The following is an 18,617-nucleotide window of genomic DNA, read 5'->3' as shown; positions in this document are numbered from 1 at the left end:
GTTTTGACTCAGTGGATAGAGTCAGTTTGCGGACCAAAGGGTTCTGGGTTTGATTCTGGTCAAGGGCATATACCTTGGTTGCAGGGTCCTCCCCCGTGCGGGCCCTGGTCGGGGTGTGTGCAGGAGGCAACCAATCAATGTGTTTCTCTCACATCAATGTTTCTCTCTGTCTTTCCCTCTGTCTCCTACTCGTCCTAAAAATCAATGGAAAAATATCCTCAGGTGAGGATTAAAATAAATAAATAGGTTCTTAAAAAACAACTTAAAAATATGTGGTAGTTACATAAAGAAATAACTCATAGGGGGGAAATACATATGATTTAGCATGGCATAGTAGAGAGATATGTAAATAATGGGGAGATTTAGATTTTTATCTTACCTGCTATTAAATAATTTTATGACTGTGTGAGTCAGTGAAGCAATTGGGCCTTAATAATAAGTTTTGGCTACCTCATGCTCCAAATGTTTTACAAATGTTTTATTCATTCTTGCCTTTTTTTTTTTTTAGGATTACTATAAAACAGGAGTAATTCGTTGTCCTGATGGCATATCTATTCCTGAACTGAGAGAAGCATGTGACTATCTTTGTATCTCTTTTGAATATAGTACTATTAAATGTAGAGATCTCAGTAAGTATGCTCTTTTGTGTGTGACTAGTTTGTGGAGTTATACTATATAGTGGAATGAAAAGGCTGAAATAGTGCTATTTACCTAGACTTCAAATATTTAACTGAATTGTAAAGTATTTTAATACCGTAAAGATTATTTATGGAAATCTACAGAGGTGTTTATAAGCTCCATGTGCAATTTTCCAAAACTGTTTTCAACTTTTAATAATTTATTTTTTGATAGACTCTTCCAGATTTCATTGACTGTTTTCCTCTATAATTTGTTGCTAGTCTTTTTAACTATCAGCTTGGGAGCCCTGGCTTGAGTCAAGTGTGGTGTTTGGCTTAATTCCTCAGATCACATCAACCAGTATTTCAGAAATTTTTTGTACTTAGCCTGTAAGATAATATTCTAAGCCACTAATTCTCAAAACCAGTATTTGTCATTAAAGATCTTAGATTGAATACCTAGTCCTCAGTTATGCCAAAGGGTTAAAGGTTCAGGAACTTCAAACATAGTCTCAGAGCAAGGTCCAGAACTTTGGAATCCTATTTCTTTGATATTCTCTTCTCACAAGAAGAGAATATCAGCCCCAACCATTTCACCGTTATGCCATGCCTAAGAAGAAAAGGTGATTGATTATATACAGAAACGTCAAAATAGTATATGAGAATTGTCCAATGTAGACTTGATATTAAGTGGTTGGAGAAGTTCAGAAGAAGGAGTGGTTATTGTGGGCTAGAGGTTTTAGGGATGAGTCCAAAGGATACAGGTAGTAAAGAATGAATAGGAAAGATTTAGAAAGAGTAGAGTAGGGAGGTCATTCTGAGAGCTGGGATTTTTGGAATAAAGATGCAAAATATGTACTTTGGAAATAACCTAGTTGGAGCAGAGACTTTATATCAGGACCAGAAGGAGACAGGAATAAATAGGTGGGCCAGATTATGGGAGGTCTTTAATCCAAACTAATGCTCTTACATTTTATTTTATATGCAACATAGAGGCCATTTTTAAGGTTTCCTATATGTGGTTATAGCCTTATGTTAGCCCCAGACATAATGGTTATCTTTATTATCTAAATTCAATCCTAGCTTGGCAGAGTGGTGTTATACCTTTTTAGAGATTGGTGTGTTGGAAACTGAACGGGAACTTTTATTTAAAAATTTTAAGGCACCTCCTGTATACTTAAATATAACTAGCCTTCTTCATGCTTAGTTATGAATTAACTCTGAAAATGAGTAGTCTTATTAAGTCTCTCCCTAAGTACAGTTTTAGTTTTGCCAAACATTCCTTAAAGTGTCCATAAAAATATCAGTAGGTGTCACAAAGCAGTGAATGGTCCAACTCAGTCCATTTCTCTAAATAATATTTAAAAGTTTAAAGTCAAATTGTTGGATGCCTGGAACATACAACTGTAAACTTGAAAAGAGTTGCTATTTTTTCACATTTAAAAAATGTTTTTTAGTTGAAACCATGAGCATTCATTATTCTAATTATAGATCCTAGACTTTTAAGTTTAGTGTATTTATTCATGGGACAATTTTAATTTAACTTTATATAATTAGATGTTGAATTTTGGTGACTGTCGAATAAAAAAAAACCACTAGAATTTCTTAGAGATGATTTGGATTTTAGTTCTGTAATCCTTTGGACATAGTTACCTTGTCGCTATTAAGTTTCATTTATTTGTTGTGGAATTAAGGGTAAAACCTTCATGTAAAATATATATAGTATGGTTTTTCTAGACTTCTGACTTTTTTTTTTATTATTAAGGTATTACAAATGTGTCCTCATCCCCCCCATTAAGCCCCAACCTCCTCCCCCCCTCGCCCCGCACACTCATGCTCCCATCCCCCTGTTGTCCATGTCCATTGGTTTGGCTTATACACATGTACACAAGTCCTTCGGTTGATCTCTTCCCCCTTACCCCCGCCCTCCCCTACTTTCCTACTGGGGATTGATAGCCTGATCGCTGTTTCTCAGTCTTTGGGTCTGTCCCTTTTCATCAGTCTATGTTGTTCTCTATAATCCACAAATGAGTGAGATCATGTGGTATTTATCTTTCTCTGACTGGCTTATTTCACTTAGCATAATGCTCTCCATAGACTTCTGACTTTTAAGTAATACTTAAAATTATTTCTAGGTTACTTGCAATATATGTTGCTAAAAATTTAAGATTCTTATAGATTAGTAAAACAAAAATATATAGAATGTGAAGAGACAGAAATAGTCTTTAGAAATATAAAAGGATGCTGTGGGTGTATAGCTTTAAATTTTTTTCCTGAAAATAAGTGCGTTTACTGACCACTGGAATGACACTTGACATTAAAATGTCTTTTTGTCTCTTAACTTAAAAAGAAATTATACAAGTACTAAATGCTTATCAAATAGAGTTCTCCATTTCTTGGGCAAATTACTTAAAACCTTGTTTCGTAGTTTCCTCATCTTTAAAATGGAGATGGTAATACTAGGTTGTTGTGAAGATTAAATGAACTGTGCTTGACACAGTGTTAAATAAGGGTTTACTTACAAAAATAAGCGAAATTAGGAAATAAAGGAAACTTAAAAAGAAAAATATTAAAGGGTCATATTGTACTGTACATGCTATTTATATTTTCACATGGAAAAATATATTGTGAATAACTATATTAGTAAATATTTTTAAATAACATTGTTTAATGATTACATAGTAATCAATCATTTTCTGCATTTTTATTGAGCACTTTATAGCAAATATTTGGTTTATAAAAGACAACAAAAAAAGATAAGGTCACTGTTTGCATGCTTGTAATCTAGTGGGGAAGACAGATAAGTAAATTGTATTTTGGTGTTAGAGGAAGAATAGGGTATTAAATGAACTTGTAGGAACAGTACCTAACTCGGGTGTGAGGGCTTGAGGAAGCTTTCTGGAGGAAAGGTAAGAAGTGTGTTCCAAGCAGAACGAATTTTAAGTATAGAGGTAAGGTTAGTACAGGGAAGGACTGACTTCTCAATCTTCTGGCATGGAACTTAATGTAATGAAGGAAATCTGTGGTTTATAGTAGCTCCCCAACTAGGCTGTAGATTTCTTCAGTGTATACATTCTCTTCCTAGGCAAGCACTGTAACCCAGAAGAGGTTTTGAGAACCAGGGTTGAACTCAGGAATGAAGGCCTAGGGCTAAAAGAAATAAAAATACATGTTAAGTTTGAAATAACCTGTTAGACACTCAGATGGAAATGTTGAGTGGGACATTGGTTATACATGTCTAAAGTTCAAGAGAGAAATGAGTCATCAATATATCAATAGTATTTAAAGAAAATATTTTTTAAAAGTACACACTTACCAAAACCTCCTTTTTCAAATAACAGGGCTTTATGGATCAAGGTGAAGATTTGGGACTTTTATTTTTTGAAATATATTTCTTTATTGATTTCAGAGAGGAAGGAGAGAGTGATGGAAACATCAGTGATGATAGAGAACCATTGATTGGCTGTTTCCTGCACGCCCCTTACTGGGGATCGAGCTGGCAACCCAGATATGTGCCCTTGGCTGGAATCGAACCTGGGACCCTTCAGTCCGCAGGCTGACGCTCTATCCACTGAGCCAAGTCGGCTAGGGCATGGGACTTTTATTCTAAGAACAGCACAAGTCATGAAAGCTTTAAACTAAGAGAGAGATAATTAGATTTGGCTGCTGTGGGGAAAATGAATTACAGTAGTTCCCCCTTATCTGAGGGAACTGTATTCAAAGACCCCCAGTGGATCCCTGCAACCTCATATACAGATATACATTTTCTGTTCATGTCTTCCACCCACAAGTTTCATGCCTTTTAATTAAGTACTTATGATGCTCCGTAGTTTTAACTTTTGCAATTTTGAGGTGTAACAACAAAACTAGCATGAATTTCTTTTTCCTTTTTCACAATTTCACAGAAGATTCGTTCTTACCATAGATCTTATCAACCTCAGCATATTAATTTTTTTTTCTTTCCTTAAATCAAGAACTTTCACCTTTCCACTTAAAGGAAATACTTCATGACTTTTCTTTGGCATGTCTGAATTGCCAGCATCACTATTCTTGTGCTTTGGGGCCATTATTAAGTAAAATAAGGGTGACTTGGATACAAGGACTGTGTTACTGCGACAGTGGACCTAATAACCTGGACAGCAACTAGTGACTAGGGCAGGTAGTGTGTGCAATGTGGACATGCTGTACAAAATGAGGATTCATGTTCTGGGTTGCACAGAGCTGGACAGTACAAGATTTCATCATGCTGCTCTGAACAGCATGCAATTTAAAATGTATGAATTGTTTCTTTCTTTCCTTTTTTTTTTAAAGAGTTATTTGAGCCAAACTGACATCATATGCCAGGAAGCAAGATTTCAGATGCTCTTGGTATTTTTCATTTAATATTTTTGGACCATGGTTGATTGTGGGTAACTGAAATTGCAGAAAGCGAAACCATAGATAAGGGGGTACGTCTCTATAGAGGGCAAAAGCAAATGTTGGGGAGTTTGATTAGAAGGTTTTACAGTAGTTTGTGTGAAAATTGATGACTTGGTCTGTGATGGGGGCAGATGTGTTCTGTTTATTGCTATTTAACCATTCCAAACTTAGTAGCATCAAGTATCATTTTTGTTCTGTGGGTCAAGAATTCAGATGGTACAAAAGAGGTGGCTTGTCTGTTTTACAATGTTTGAGGCCTAATTCTTATGAAAAAATGGAGGGGTGAGGTGACTCAAATACTGGGTTCAGCGAGAACTGACGAACACAGTTCCTGTATGTGGCCTCTTCATGTGTCTGGGGCTTCTCCAAGCCTGGAGACGGGGTTCAGAAAGAAATCATTTGGAGAGTGAGCAATCCCCAGACCATGGCAAAACTGCAAGTCATACACCAACCATCATCTCTGCCATGCTCCGCTGGTTACAAGCAAGTCAGTATGACCAGCCTAAATAAAGGGGAGGAGAATTAGACTACACCTCCTGCAAGGAGCTGTGAAGGTCACATTGCAGAAAAGCATGTGGCATACAAGAGTTGGTAGCTTTGCAAAACATCATCTTCTAGAGAAGGAAATGACATAATTCAAGATGTATTTAAGAGGTGAACGTAATAGCACTTGGGGAATGATTGAATTAAGAGATGAAAGAGGAATCAAGGATCCATTCATTTATTTCACAACTATTTCAGTGCCTGTGCCTGTCAATGCCTGGCACTCTTCTGAGGTGATTCTGAGTACTTGAGTGGATGCTGATGCTATTTACTGATTTTGAAAACACTGCAGAGAGATATAGAGAGGATTCAGTTCAATTCTGGATATATTGAGTGAGTTTGAAGTAGATGCCTGTGAGGTGGCATCCAAGTGGAGCTTTCCAGAAGGCAGTTGAATATAATGCATCTAGACTACAGAAGGCAGAATATTCATAGAATACATTTGGGAATTGTCAGCATAAAGTGAGAAGAGAAAAGAACTTAAAATTGTGCACACCCTAGAGGAGAAAGAGTTGGCAGAGGTGACTAGAGAAAAACAGCCAAAGAGGAGAAAGAAAACTGGTAACAGAGTTCTTAGGGATAAGAGCATTTTAAGGATGAGGGGGAGAGATTCAATCTACATATAGAGTTAGTTTGGAAAGTAATTAGCAACATATTGCAAAGTAGTTTTAATTTTGTAACAATATGTCTCACTATTAATAATATGGGCATTGTATTCCATTTCTTTATACCATCAAAATAATTGTGATTCAAGTGTAAACATCTAGCATCACCTACTGGAATTCATATCATAAGCAATTGACAACATACAAATGGATTGTATTTCAAATACCATTTCTGGTCATTAAAGCTGACATTTGCACAGCACTTTAGAAAGCAGTGGCACATACAGTACTCTCATAAGACCTCTCAGGGATGAATATTATACCCATTATAAAAGGGCTATACCAAGTCTCGCATTATTGCCACTCAGTGTACTTCTATGAAGAATCTGTATCATAAATTGTGATTGAAAATCCACAATTACAAATATTTAGAATCCCAGATTTTTGACAAGTTACATATGTATTGACATGAAAAGCAATTGGTTAAAGATATCTAACAGTTTAGCTACACTATTATTGACACTTTTATGGCAGCTATTAATGAAATATGCCATCATATCCTCAAATAAAGTGCATAGTGTAAATCATAATTCTGATCATTAGCAATATGGTTAATATCTCACTGAGAGTTGAGATCTCATCCTTCAAAAAGTCAGCTACCATCATGGATAATTTGCCAGCTTTATTCATCTCGTGTTTCTGGAAGAGGCTAAATTCCCCCTCCTTCATGGCCACATCTTATCTTCCTCAGCTCCATTTCTTAACTGGCTGTGATAAAGAAGTTTCTGTCCCTTTTCCTTCCAGGTCTAGAGTTAGTAATGATTTCCTACTTTTACTAGTACCTGGGTGCTTCAACATTCATTGCTGCTTCCTTTAACCATGTGTACAACTCTGAATAGTCATTTGATTAATTTATCTTTTAAATCACAGCTGAATCTGATTTTTTATGTTGCTTACTAGTACCCTAATGGTATTCCAGTCCATATAGCTAAGATTCTTTTATGCCCAAGGTAAAATTACTTACACAAAAGATTGCATACTTTACCTTAGATTAAATTTTATGTATTTTACTAGAGGCCCAGTGCACAAGATTCATGCTCGGGGGGTAGGAGGGTGTCCCTCAGCCTGGCCTGCTCCCTCTGGCAGTCTGGGACCCCTCACTCCTTACCGCCCAGCTGCAGTAGAGGCGGGAGAGGCTCCCATCACCACAGCTGCGCATGCCAGCCATGAACCCGGCTTCTGGCTGAGCGCACTGACCACCAGGGGGCAGCTCCTGTGTTGAGCGTCTGTCCCCTGGTGGTCAGTGAGCATCATAGCGACCGGTCATTCTGCTGTTCAATCAATTTGCATATTAGCCTTTTATTATCCTATATAATAGAGGTAATATGCAAATTGACTGCACACCCTCGTACAAGACGGTCCACCGCCATGTGGGCACAAGATGGCTGGCAGGGGAGGGCAGTTGTGGGCAATCAGGTCAGCAGGGGAAGGCAGTTGGGGGTACCAGGCCTGCAGGGGAGGGCAGTTGGGGGGAATGGGCCTGCAGGGGAGGGCAAATGGGAGTGACCGGGCCGGCAGGGGAGGGCATTTGTGGTGGAGGGGGGGACCAGGCTGGCAGGGGAAAAGTTAGGCATTGATCAGGCTGGTAGGGGAGTGGTTAGGGGGTGCTTAGGCTGGCAGGCAGGTGAGTGGTTGAGAGCCAGCAGTCCCGGATTGTGAGAGGGATGTCTGACTGCCGATCCCCTGTGGGATCAGGAGAACCAGCAGTCGGACATTCCCTGACGGATCCCAAATTGAGGAGGGTGAAGGCTGGGCTGAGGGCCCCCCCCCCCCCGCACCCTCCTCCCGTGCATGAATTTCATGCACTGGGCCTCTAGTATAGGATAAAATATCCCAGAAGGGAAAAAAATCACTAATATTTATAAAGTTGTGATTGAAAATCCACAATTATAAATATTTAGTGGCAGTAATCAAACCTGGGACCCTTTGGTTTGCAGGCTGACGCTCTATTCACTGAGCCAAACCGGCCAGGGGAAGAACTATTTTTAATTCCCGAGGACTCTTAAATTTATGCACCTTTGAACATCTCCTTTCCAAGATCTTTTTATCTAAGTGGACCATATTAGATAGTTTAAATGGAATTTTTTAAAAATGGGAAGCAGCTAGCCTAGGGAGAGACATGGTTAAAATAATAGTATAGATCAGTGGTTCTCAACCTTCCTAATGCCGTGACCCTTTAATACAGTTCCTCATGTTGTGGTGACCCCCAACCATAAAATTATTTTCGTTGCTACTTCATAACTGTAATTTTGCTACTGTTATGAATCGTAATGTAATTATCTGATATGCAGGATGTATTTTCATTGTTACAAATTGAACATAATTAAAGCATAGTGATTAATCACAAAAACAATATGTAATTATATATGTGATTGCCGATGGTCTTAGGTGACCCCTGTGAAAGGGTCATTCGACCCCCAAAGGGGTTGTGACCCACAGGTTGAGAACTGCTGGTATAGATGGTTAATCATTATAATGATGTGTTATTAATAGTTATGTAATTAGACAGCATGTTGTAGGGGGGATACACCCCCTTGGGAGATACAGATTTGAGTTCTAGTGCCCTTCTCTAATCTCCCAGTAGTTCCTGAGATGGTAGAGCTTTAGGCAATAAATAGGACATTGCCATTGAAATAGGAATAAAAGAAGAAACATTAGGTCATTTTAGGTGAGTTTGTGTGGCTGTGTATTTTGAACTTGTTTGTTATGTCTATACTTAAGGAGGGTGAAGTATATCTTGCACTTTTCTCAAGGGTGAAAGGTCTGCTATGTAATTCCTGTACCTTGCTGTATTTTGCTTTGCCTTTTACCTTCCTTATCTCAAGCCAGTTGACCCTTCTCATCTAACCCCTCTTTCTACACTGAAATATTAATGCAGTTTGTGAATAATTTTCTGAGAAAGAAAACATGTGGGAGGTAGAATAATATGGGAGCTATTTTAGTTTATATTGATAATCTGAAAATTATCCTTAATATCTTTAAGATATAATTGCATATTCTGATGGAAGTCAACATGATGTAGTAAAGAAAAATGCCTGGGTTATGGCTGGGGGTAGGGGCAGATTTAATTCTGACTTTGTGTAAAGTAGTTTTGTAACCGTAGACAGATTATTTCATGATGTGTGAAATGAAGGGGCATGTTGTTGCATGCCTTTATTGGCCCTTTTTTGCTGTATAATTCTATAGTTCTATAAGAATACCCCTAGGAAAAGCTTTGCTTACTAAAGAATAACCACAATATTGTCTATGGGATCTAAAAATAGATGTTGAACTAATCTCATGTTGTGTGTGTTGCTTCTGCTCTTCTTTTACTTAGTCACCCCCCAAAAAAGTTTTTTGTGGGTTTCATTTCAGGTGCCCTAATGCATGAGTTATCAAACGATGGTGCTCGTAGACAGTTTGAATTTTATCTAGAAGAAATGGTCCTGCCTCTCATGGTAGCAAGTGCCCAGAGTGGGGAACGAGAGTGCCACATAGTGGTGCTGACGGACGACGATGTGGTTGATTGGGATGAAGAGTATCCACCCCAGATGGGAGAAGAATATTCACAAAGTAAGTATTGTGACATGTTTTCTCTCTCTAGAATCATAAAAATTCTTTTTAAAAAAATAATGATTAAAAGGACAGTTTTTATAAAGAAAGTGCATTGAACTCTTAACTATACCAGGAGTGTGCAGACTGGTCTGTGGGCCAAGTCCAGCCTATTGCCTGTTTTTATAAAGTTTTCTGTATTGTCTATGGCTGCTTTTGTGCTACAGTGTCAGAGTTCAGTAGTTGCAACGGAGACTGCATGACTCGCAAAGCCCAAGATACTTACTATCTGGCCCTTACAGGAAAAGTGTGCCCACCCCTGACACACACAGAGATGGTCTACTCTTTGTTCAATATCTGGATGTTGATGGATGTTTTTTTCTTTGAATTTGGAAACATCCTAGAGAAGTAGATCCTGGGGTAGTATATCATTAAAAACCCGTTTTTAATTTTTATTTATTTATTTATAAATATATTTTAACCCTTTGCGGTCGTTTGTCTACTCTCAGCCACCAAAGCTTTTTTACCGTTCTGGTTGTATATCTGCTCTCAGCCACCACAGCAAGGAACCGTACGAATCTTAACTCTATTCATTCATGTATCAGTTCATAATTTCTCTGAAAGCTCAAGTGTCTAAGCGACCTTGTCACGAACCAAAACATTGCCCCGACAAATCGGAGATATCGAAACTCAATATAAACAAACGTGGTCGTTCCACACTCGCCATGCAAAACACCGTGGCGAGTCAGTCGCCTTTTGAGAGAGAAGAAATCGACAAGCTTCGGAGATACTTCACAGAATTTCAAATAAAGCTTTACAAATTACGTTTAACTAATTAGGCATTCTCGCTTGTTAAGATATTTCAAAATAATACTCCAAAATGGCAAAAAGAAAGTTACCGAAAGAAGTGTACTGTGAATCTGAAAGTAACGATGAAGAGTTTTATTTTGGCACCTTGAATACTGACTCTGACATAGAAAGTGATAACGTTTGTAGTGATTATACTAGTAGTGATGTAGTTCCAAAAAAGAATTAATGAATCTTGTTTATCCTTCATAATCTTTTTTTTAAATATATTTTATTGATTTTTTACAGAGAGGAAAGGAGAGAGAGTTAGAAACATCGATGAGAGAGAAACATCGATCAGCTGCCTCCTGCACACCTCCTACTGGGGATGTGCCCGCAACCAGGGTACATGCCCTTGACCGGAATCGAACCCGGGACCCTTGAGTCGCAGGCCGGCGCTCTATCCACTGAGCCAAACCGGCTAGGGCTAAGCAATTTTTAAAGGTGAATTTTTATTTGTATATAAAATGAGAAGCTTCAACACACTGATTTCAAGAATGATTTTAATTTCTAAGATGTTCCTTTTTAAGTATCTGCGTTTGGAGGATACAATGAGCCTTCAGAAAGCTTTGTGGAGCTATAGTTAGGTAATTCTGACCAAAACAGTGTGTCTTGAGCAGCAGTGACAAACTTTTTTTTTTTCTTCAAAATATATTTTATTGATTTTTTACAGAGAGGAAAGGAGAGAGAGTTAGAAACATCGATGAGAGAGAAACATCGATCAGCTGCCTCCTGCACACCACCTACTGGGGATGTGCCCGAAACCAAGGTACATGCCTTTGACCGGAATTGAATCTGGGACCTTTCAGTTTGCAGGCCGAAGCTCTATCCACTGAGTCAAACCAGTCAGGGCGACCAACTTTTTGCTTGCTTCACTTTCAAACGTTTTCCATTAGAGCCTTTTGATTTCTTTTTGTTAGAAAATTTATCTTATTTTCATCTTCATGAATCCAATAGAGTATTTTTGACCAGTTTTATAGACTGAAAAAAAGGGAGAGTAAAAAACAAAACAAAAAACATTTGAGGAACTAGGTAAAATAGCCCAGCATCTGTAAGTCTGTGTTGACTTGGTAAGGTTTAAATAAAAAGTGTACGAATACAGAAAATGCCTAGACCCTTAAATGATTTTTTTTCATTTTACTTGTTACCCTTTTCTAAAAACAAAACAAAGTAGACTCCAAGTGGTATGCTTTTTAACTTCTAAAGAAGATTTTCAAAGACTGTTTTTTCACAAATATTGGTAGCACTTTTCAGAGTTTATAATGAGACATTTTCATTGCATGATGTACTTAGATAAGTGATTCTTTTGTGACAATTGTAGTAATAGTTCTGTTGTTATTTCCTCATTCGTAGGCCCTTTGCTAACCATGGGTTTCTATAATAATATGTGGAATAAAAAGTTGAATGAAACACAGGAAAAATGAAAGATTAGCAAAAATTAAGAGAGATATCTAAATGAACAAACTTATAATTTGTATTTTAGTTTTCAAAAAGTTTGACTGAAAGAGTAGAGCCAACATAGAACACAGAAATGACATTCTGGTGATGTAGAGGTTATAATATACCTGGCTTTTCCTTAATTGTGAGCTTTCCATTTCAGTGTTGTTGTTTTTTTGTTGTTTGTTTTTTGTTATCTTAAGCTTTGACGCTTAAAAGGACTGAAAACATTTTTTACTTGTCTAAATGGTTCATTTTGTGCCAAGATAGTCCAACCTGAAAGAACATTCATTTGAGGAGACAGAGATAGCCTCTTCACGCCTGATTTTCCTAAATGTGACATTATGACACCATCCATTCTGAGATGTCAAAAATATGTATCTTAACATATCAATAGTCTTAAGGGCATAGTTAATAATCACAGTATACTCCATGAGTAGCATCTGTATACGTATTTTTCTTTTATTGACTCTTAAACCAGCATGTTTGGTTTGTGAGTGTTTTTTTCTTTTTTTTTTTTTTTTGAAAAAAACCTTTGCAGTTCACCTTTTAAGGGAGATAACTCCACCTGAAAGAGAGAAGGCGAGGAAGGCCCATCAGTCTAACTCCCTGAAGTTCCCAGCACATGTGGAAGACTCAACATGTTGTCAGTGGAATGTCTGTCCTTTGCAAAGCCAGTTTGCTCTAAACAGACTAACCTAGGCAGAACATGCTCGAATCTGCCATTTTTAACATCAGTTTTAAATGGGGCTGTTCGCCTGAATGGAAAACATTTGTGGGGAGGGTCTTTGCCTTTTTGGGGAGTTATTATTAATAGTTGCTCAATCCATGAAATGTAAGATGTATCCATTTGTACTTCCTAACAAGGCATTTGTTAGTCTCAGACAAGGCCTTGTAGGCATCATAGCAAGTCCTTGAACTTTGCCTGCTGGAAAATGTGATCTCGATATCTTCTTTTGGTTCTCTGATTTGAAGAAATTTGGGCAGATCCTCTTCCAATAAGTTTACATATGATATATCTTTCAGAAGGAGCTTCTTCCTATGGATTGGGTCACCTGATTGGTTTTAAAGCTTTTCTTGTTTCAACTTCAGTGTTGCTTTTACATTAACTGTACTGAATTGTCCTGTCATGTTGGCCAGCCGTCCTTTGGCATCACTGCATCCACTATGTGGGCTTTCAGGGTTGTGAGCCCCATTTTATTATCAGAATAAGTTTCTTATATTCAAGTACTTTGATTTTTAACAAGAAAATATTTTTTCTTTTTGTTTTCAGTTATTTATAGCACAAAATTATACAGATTTTTCAAGTACATTGAAAACAGAGATGTGGCCAAATCAGTTTTGAAGGAGAGGGGTCTTAAGAAGATTCGATTGGGAATAGAAGGTAAGACATTTTCATTATATTTTGTTAATTTGTTTTGAAAAAAAAAGTTAAAAATTGGATTTCATGTAGAATATAGTTTGAGAGGAAAACTCAGATAAATGATTATATCAAATGATCATGTAGATCTATTTATGTTTATAATAAGCTTCCTTTCTGAGAAAATAGGCCATTAGAAATTTTTATTCCACAGGATTCCCTAGCAATGAGAAATATGAATTACCTTTTCTGTTATAACTTGCCCTAATGATTTTTTGGCTGAGCCCATATGTTTTTGGATTGCTTTTCACATTGACTTAAATGAATTTTTCCAGATGCTGTGTCAGATGCTTCTTTTATTTAAAGTCCCCTTGTAAGAATAAAACATCTTTCTTGGCATAACATGGCATAGTGTAAAGAATAAAGCTTCTGGAGCCAGATTGGTTGTGTTCAAATCCTATGACTTAATAATTGTTTGATGTTGGCCACCGCACTTCTCTATGCCGGTGTCCTCATCTAAATACTTTATAGGGTTATTGTGACGATAGAATGAGTTGATACATGAAAAACACTTAAAGCAGTAGTAATTTCTCAGTTTATGTTTGTGGTGGGGATAGTGACGATAATGGTGTTGATCACTGACCAAGTCAAGCTGTTGGAGATCACAATACAGCAGATCCTCGAACAATTTTGTCACAACATTGGTGAGATACTGTAGGAACTTGACTCTTGTTTATATCTATTAGCCTTTGGTAAAATTGGTTTCATTTTATCATTTGCTTAAAGTCACAAAACCTATTGACAACATATGTGAAGGCTTACTCTAATGGGCTGCTGAGACATGGGGAAGATTGCAAAAACAGGGTCTTTGTGGGAAGAAGAAACTTTGGGCTTAAAAAAAAGTAGTGAAATTGCTGACAGTTTTCCAGTTTGTGTCTTCTCTCATTTGCAAACATTGAGATTTAACTGCTTGATCTCAGAGCAAGAGAAAAAGCAACTGGGAGCTACTTTAGATTGAGAAGACAAGGATGGCTTCTGTAACAAGGTGGCATTTTAGTTGAAGCCCAACGACAAGTAGGTTGGAACCAGGTTATAAAAAGCTTTATATACTATGCTACAGAGTACGGACCTTCCCCTTTAGGGTTGAGAAAACTATTGGTATTTTTTTTAGCAGGATATAATATGATTACACTTGTGTTAGAATTGTGATTCTGTGTAGAGAATTAGATGAGATGGGAATTTTAAAGACTTACTAATAGCCCCAGAGGAATCCAGGACGAGGGAATACAGATGGAGACTTTTCTGATCTCTCGTGCCGTCCTTCAGGTGGTAGTTGGCTGAAGTGTGAAATGCAGAGGACATTCTGCAGAAGGTCTTTAGTCCTGCTTGCCCTGTGCCCTCCTCACCTCAACACACACACACACACCCCCACTCCACACGTAGCTAAATATATACATTACCTACCACTACTGCCCATATAGATCCCCTTATGCAGTAAGCATTGAGTCCCCATTATATGAGGCCTATTTTTTTTCTGATTCTAACTATGGCCCATGGGCCAAATCCAGTCCATTGCCTGCTTTTTATAAGTAGTTTATTGAAACATAGTTCATTCATTTATGTATTGTCTGTAGCTGATTTCACTTTACAGTATAACATAGTTGAGATAGCAACCGAATGGCCCACAAGCCTCAAATGTATATTTATTTTCTGGCCTTACAGAAAATGTTTGCCAGTCCCTGGTCTAAACTAGCAATTCTTGCTAATAGGAAGGAGGAAAGGGACTCGTAATAATTTCTAAGGCTATTATGTCTTTGGAGAATTGCATTACCTGGTAAATGAGCCAAAGTTTTCCAAATCTTACTAGTTAGTTGTTTTCAGTGATTGTGATCCAAGAGAAGGAATATATAATTAGTTAGGAAAAGCTACTTTGGAATTGCCAATCTAGATGAAATGCTTGGTTGTTGGAAATAGTAGCAATAAAATATATGGGGTTAAAATACTGGCTTTGCTTACCTACGTGCAGAAGTATCTAGAACAGTGAAGCTGGAGAGCTCTACAGCTCTTTGTCATTTAACCAGAAAAGGAAAGAAGAAAACCAGAGCAAGATGAAAATGTGATTTAGGTTTAAGGAAAGTAGAAGGCAGATGTGGCAGTAAACTTCATCAGGTCATGAGGCCAGATAATCCTGTGAAGGGAAGGAAGGGTGCAAGAGTAGTAAGAATACACAGCTAGAGCCCAAGATGCACTAGATTACATACCATTTCACTGGGGACCCATCCTTTCCATGCTCTTGAAGAACATTTTACTGGTGGTTGGTGTAGTGAGTAGCTAAGAGAGGATGGCAGACAGTCATCAGTTCAACAGCCAGAAACTAAAATTCTGAAATAATTCAAACAAAGGAAATGGAATATTGGCCTTTCTTTTTTTAATATCTGCTTGTTCAGGAGCTACAGCAGAAAAGCCCTCTAGACTAAATTGGATGAGAGGTGTGGGGGGCCATGTATGTGGGAGTATGTATCTTCAGCTTCTAAAGCCCCTCTCTCCTCCAGGTTATCCTACCTATAAAGAAAAAATAAAGAAAAGGCCTGGGGGCCGCCCAGAAGTGATTTACAACTATGTCCAAAGACCCTTTATTCGAATGTCCTGGGAGAAGGAAGAAGGAAAGAGTCGGCATGTAGACTTTCAGTGTGTAAAGAGTAAATCTATCACCAACCTTGCAGCAGCTGCCGCAGACATTCCCCGGCTTTTAAAATGCATACAACTAGCATCCTGAGGTTCCAGTTATATAAATGTATTTGTTTACCAGTAGGTTTGTGAAATTGGTTCTTTGTATGGGGGACAGTCCTTTTTCACACAATTAGATCTTTTCAGACGTGGTGGTGGAAATTGGCAGCTGGGGTACTTTCGGTCTAGATTGATATGTCACACCCCAGATAAAATGCAGAATATTACATAGTTGCACTTTATAAATGGTGGTTAAATGGAACTGTTGAAGCCATTTTTATAGTTGTGATGCACAATGTAACTTTAAGTGCTTCTATCAAAGTATTCCTTCAGTAAATGTGTATAGTTTACTGCCCATGATGAGCAAAAAAATATTTATCATTGGGCTTATCTGAATGATTAGAATGAGATTCAGTGCCCATATCTTAAGAGTTCAGTTATCTCCAGTGCCGGCTTCACCCTTTTAGAGTGAGTCACACGCAGGGAGTGTGAACATCAGGGGTGGTTTATTATCCAGTCTGCCTTACCCTTAATCTGTTCACAGATATTTATTTACTAATTTTTTTCATAAGAGTTATGGGTTAGGAAAATGAAGTGTTTGCTCTTCATTTACTAAATGATTGTAAACTCGAGTTTTTCATCAAAATAAAATTCCATTGTTTAATGTTTCTCATCAACTTTATAACCTTGACCACTTTTACTCATAATTAGCAGACTTCGTGTCTTCATGGTGTCAATATAATTGGAAAACAAAGCAGTGCATGGACTCAAATTTGGTATGTATGTGATGAGGCACTTAGATTCCCTACTAATCATAAAGTAGATCTGAAAAGATGACATTTTCTAGTTCAGCCTGAAATACCTTGACTAGATCATACAGTAAGTTTCAGAGCCAGTTTCTGACACTAGTTTGGTGCTTTTTCCATTTTTACTCTGCTTTGTATTATTACTTGTACAAATGATATTTTTAAAAAATATTCTGTGACCCATGAAGAAGGAACCAGATGTAGCAGTCAGGTGCTTTGGGTCTGGGGTCACAGTGTTGGGAGTCATACAGCCGTGAGCACGGGGGGTGGGGGGTGTTTGTTATGTCTACGGTTGAATTTTGTGTAATATCTAAATTGCAGCAATTTGGAGATTAACTACTTTAACAAATAGCTAATCTTTTAACAGGAATGATGCCAGTTCCAGAATTGGCATGGATCATCCTTAAAAGCCACAGGAGAAAATTGATGAACCAGCCCTGTAGCATGTTTTTATAATTATTTGAAATGTGAACAGTATTTATAGAACAAGGGAAACATTTATTAAAAATATTTAACTGTCTAATACATTATACTTTAACCCATATTTATAGTAAAGGATTCTTACAAGGAAGAATAAACAGCTTTATGATACAATTAGTATAAGAAATATCCACATGGGGGACTTCTTTGTAGTGTAAAAACACCATACATCTGAAATGACCATTTGCATATAAAAGCTACCAATGATGCTTCTGTGCACAATGATTAAAAAATTCAACACAAACAGAATCCAAAATATACAATTAATGCAAGCTATCCACAGCTAGCCCAATCAATGATGAGGAAATACTGGAGCAGGCTTAGTTCCATTGTGTCTGAAGTTACACATAGTAAGATTGACTTGTATCAATGGCTCTGAGATGGCTTTTATGAAGACGGTACATAAAAGCTGTTCTCTCCTTACCCAGTAAGCTTCGCAGACTGTAAAGCTCCACCAGTAATGCACTTTGATACTGTAGCTGTTGCTAAGCAACACGTAGTGTTTACAGCGGCCATGGCAAGTCGCTAAAGTCAACAGGGCCACCCAGCCCAGCATCTGCTTCCAAGAGGCTCATTATGACAGCCATTGCTGCTTCATCGTTACTGGGACTACTTGAGCCTTGATCGTTGTCTATCATGTCTATGCCTATATGAGGGTTCTCCCCTGCGGGAAGAGAGAGTGGTTAGTGGTGATACCAAAGTGTGTTTACCTTAGTAAGCAATTCCTAAGCACACGTTTATCTTAACAGTAGGATGAGAGCAGCTCCTTTTGGTGCTACATTGACAAATTTTTATATACATATCCTATATAATAAAAGGGTAATATGCAAATTGATCCCAACAGCAGAACAACTAGGAATGACTGGTCACTATGACACACACTGACCACCAGGGGGCAGACGCTCAATGCAGGAGATGCCCCTGGTGGTCTGCGCTCCCACAGGTTGGACATCCCCCGAGGGGTCCCAGACCACCAGAGGGCATAGGCTGGGCTGAGAGACACCCCTTCTCCCCCCCCAGTGCACAAATTTTTGTGCACCAGGCCTCTAATATATATATACTTTATAAACTCTGGGTTTTTAGAGGGAAGAACCAACTTTTTAGAAACAGTACTTCAATAATAAAGATTAAAAGCATCTGAGTTGACTTCAATTTAATTTTCTGATATAATTAAGGATGGAGTTAC

General features: G+C 37.9%; 2 protein-coding genes across 10 annotated transcripts in view; one reads left to right on the top strand and one right to left on the bottom strand.

Annotated features, from left to right (window-relative positions):
- BTBD10 (BTB (POZ) domain containing 10) overlaps nucleotides 1–16,194 on the top strand; it is a 60,454-nt gene extending 44,260 nt beyond the window's left edge. Inside the window, exons 6-9 of the mRNA XM_015570105.1 lie at nucleotides 509–629; nucleotides 9,599–9,796; nucleotides 13,332–13,442; nucleotides 15,971–16,194. Of these exons, the coding sequence (XP_015425591.1) occupies nucleotides 509–629; nucleotides 9,599–9,796; nucleotides 13,332–13,442; nucleotides 15,971–16,194 (654 nt within the window). The remainder of the gene's footprint in view (nucleotides 1–508; nucleotides 630–9,598; nucleotides 9,797–13,331; nucleotides 13,443–15,970) is intronic.
- Nucleotides 16,195–17,433: 1,239 nt separating this feature from the next.
- ARNTL (aryl hydrocarbon receptor nuclear translocator like) overlaps nucleotides 17,434–18,617 on the bottom strand; it is a 72,861-nt gene continuing 71,677 nt past the window's right edge. For all 9 annotated transcript variants that reach the window (XM_015570109.1, XM_006773181.2, XM_015570110.1 and 6 more), the window contains one exon: nucleotides 17,434–18,095. In XM_015570109.1, coding sequence (XP_015425595.1) covers nucleotides 17,935–18,095 — 161 coding nt within the window. In that variant the 3' untranslated portion in view covers nucleotides 17,434–17,934. The remainder of the gene's footprint in view (nucleotides 18,096–18,617) is intronic.

The sequence above is a fragment of the Myotis davidii genome, unplaced genomic scaffold, assembly GCF_000327345.1.
Source record: "Myotis davidii unplaced genomic scaffold, ASM32734v1 scaffold946, whole genome shotgun sequence".
NCBI classification, from domain to species: domain Eukaryota; kingdom Metazoa; phylum Chordata; class Mammalia; order Chiroptera; family Vespertilionidae; genus Myotis; species Myotis davidii.
This window is presented reverse-complemented; position numbering and strand designations above follow the sequence as displayed.